General features: G+C 40.6%; 1 protein-coding gene across 1 annotated transcript in view; it reads left to right on the forward strand.

Annotated features, from left to right (window-relative positions):
- LOC113340732 (protein MAINTENANCE OF MERISTEMS-like) overlaps positions 1–404 on the forward strand; it is a gene marked incomplete at its 3' end in the record, with an annotated part of 777 nt that extends 373 nt beyond the window's left edge. Inside the window, exon 2 of the mRNA XM_026585812.1 lies at positions 14–404. Within this exon, the coding sequence (XP_026441597.1) occupies positions 14–404 (391 nt within the window). The remainder of the gene's footprint in view (positions 1–13) is intronic.
- Between the last annotated feature and the right edge of the window lie 22 nt (positions 405–426).

Below are 426 nucleotides of genomic sequence, written 5' to 3' on the forward strand. Positions count from 1 at the left end.
TTGGTTGCTATAGGTGTGGATTTATGATCATTTCCCATCATTGATCAAAGATAATGAAGATATGGAACTTAACCCACAATGGAGCAAAGGTAGTCCAACGGGAACCAAATACTTGTTCACTGGTTCTCAAGATAGGGAACAAACTGATGTGTTGATACAAATGCGTCAAAAACTTGACAACATCACGGCTAAAGAGGTAGTCTTCAATCCGTATAAGAATAATAGAGTTGGCGCAATGGAAGATGCCGTGTATTGCCATGGACCTTTGTTTCACCCTAACGGTTTTTCAATGTATAATCCGATAAGAATCATGCGTCAACTTGGTTTTATTCAAGATTCACCCGATGAGGATTATGTACCTCCGTTCAAGCACAAGTTGGAAAAGTGTGAGGCTGACGAAGCGGGTATAAAGGTGGCTTATGAACC

This window comes from Papaver somniferum, unplaced genomic scaffold, assembly GCF_003573695.1.
Source record: "Papaver somniferum cultivar HN1 unplaced genomic scaffold, ASM357369v1 unplaced-scaffold_22449, whole genome shotgun sequence".
NCBI classification, from domain to species: Eukaryota; Viridiplantae; Streptophyta; class Magnoliopsida; order Ranunculales; family Papaveraceae; genus Papaver; species Papaver somniferum.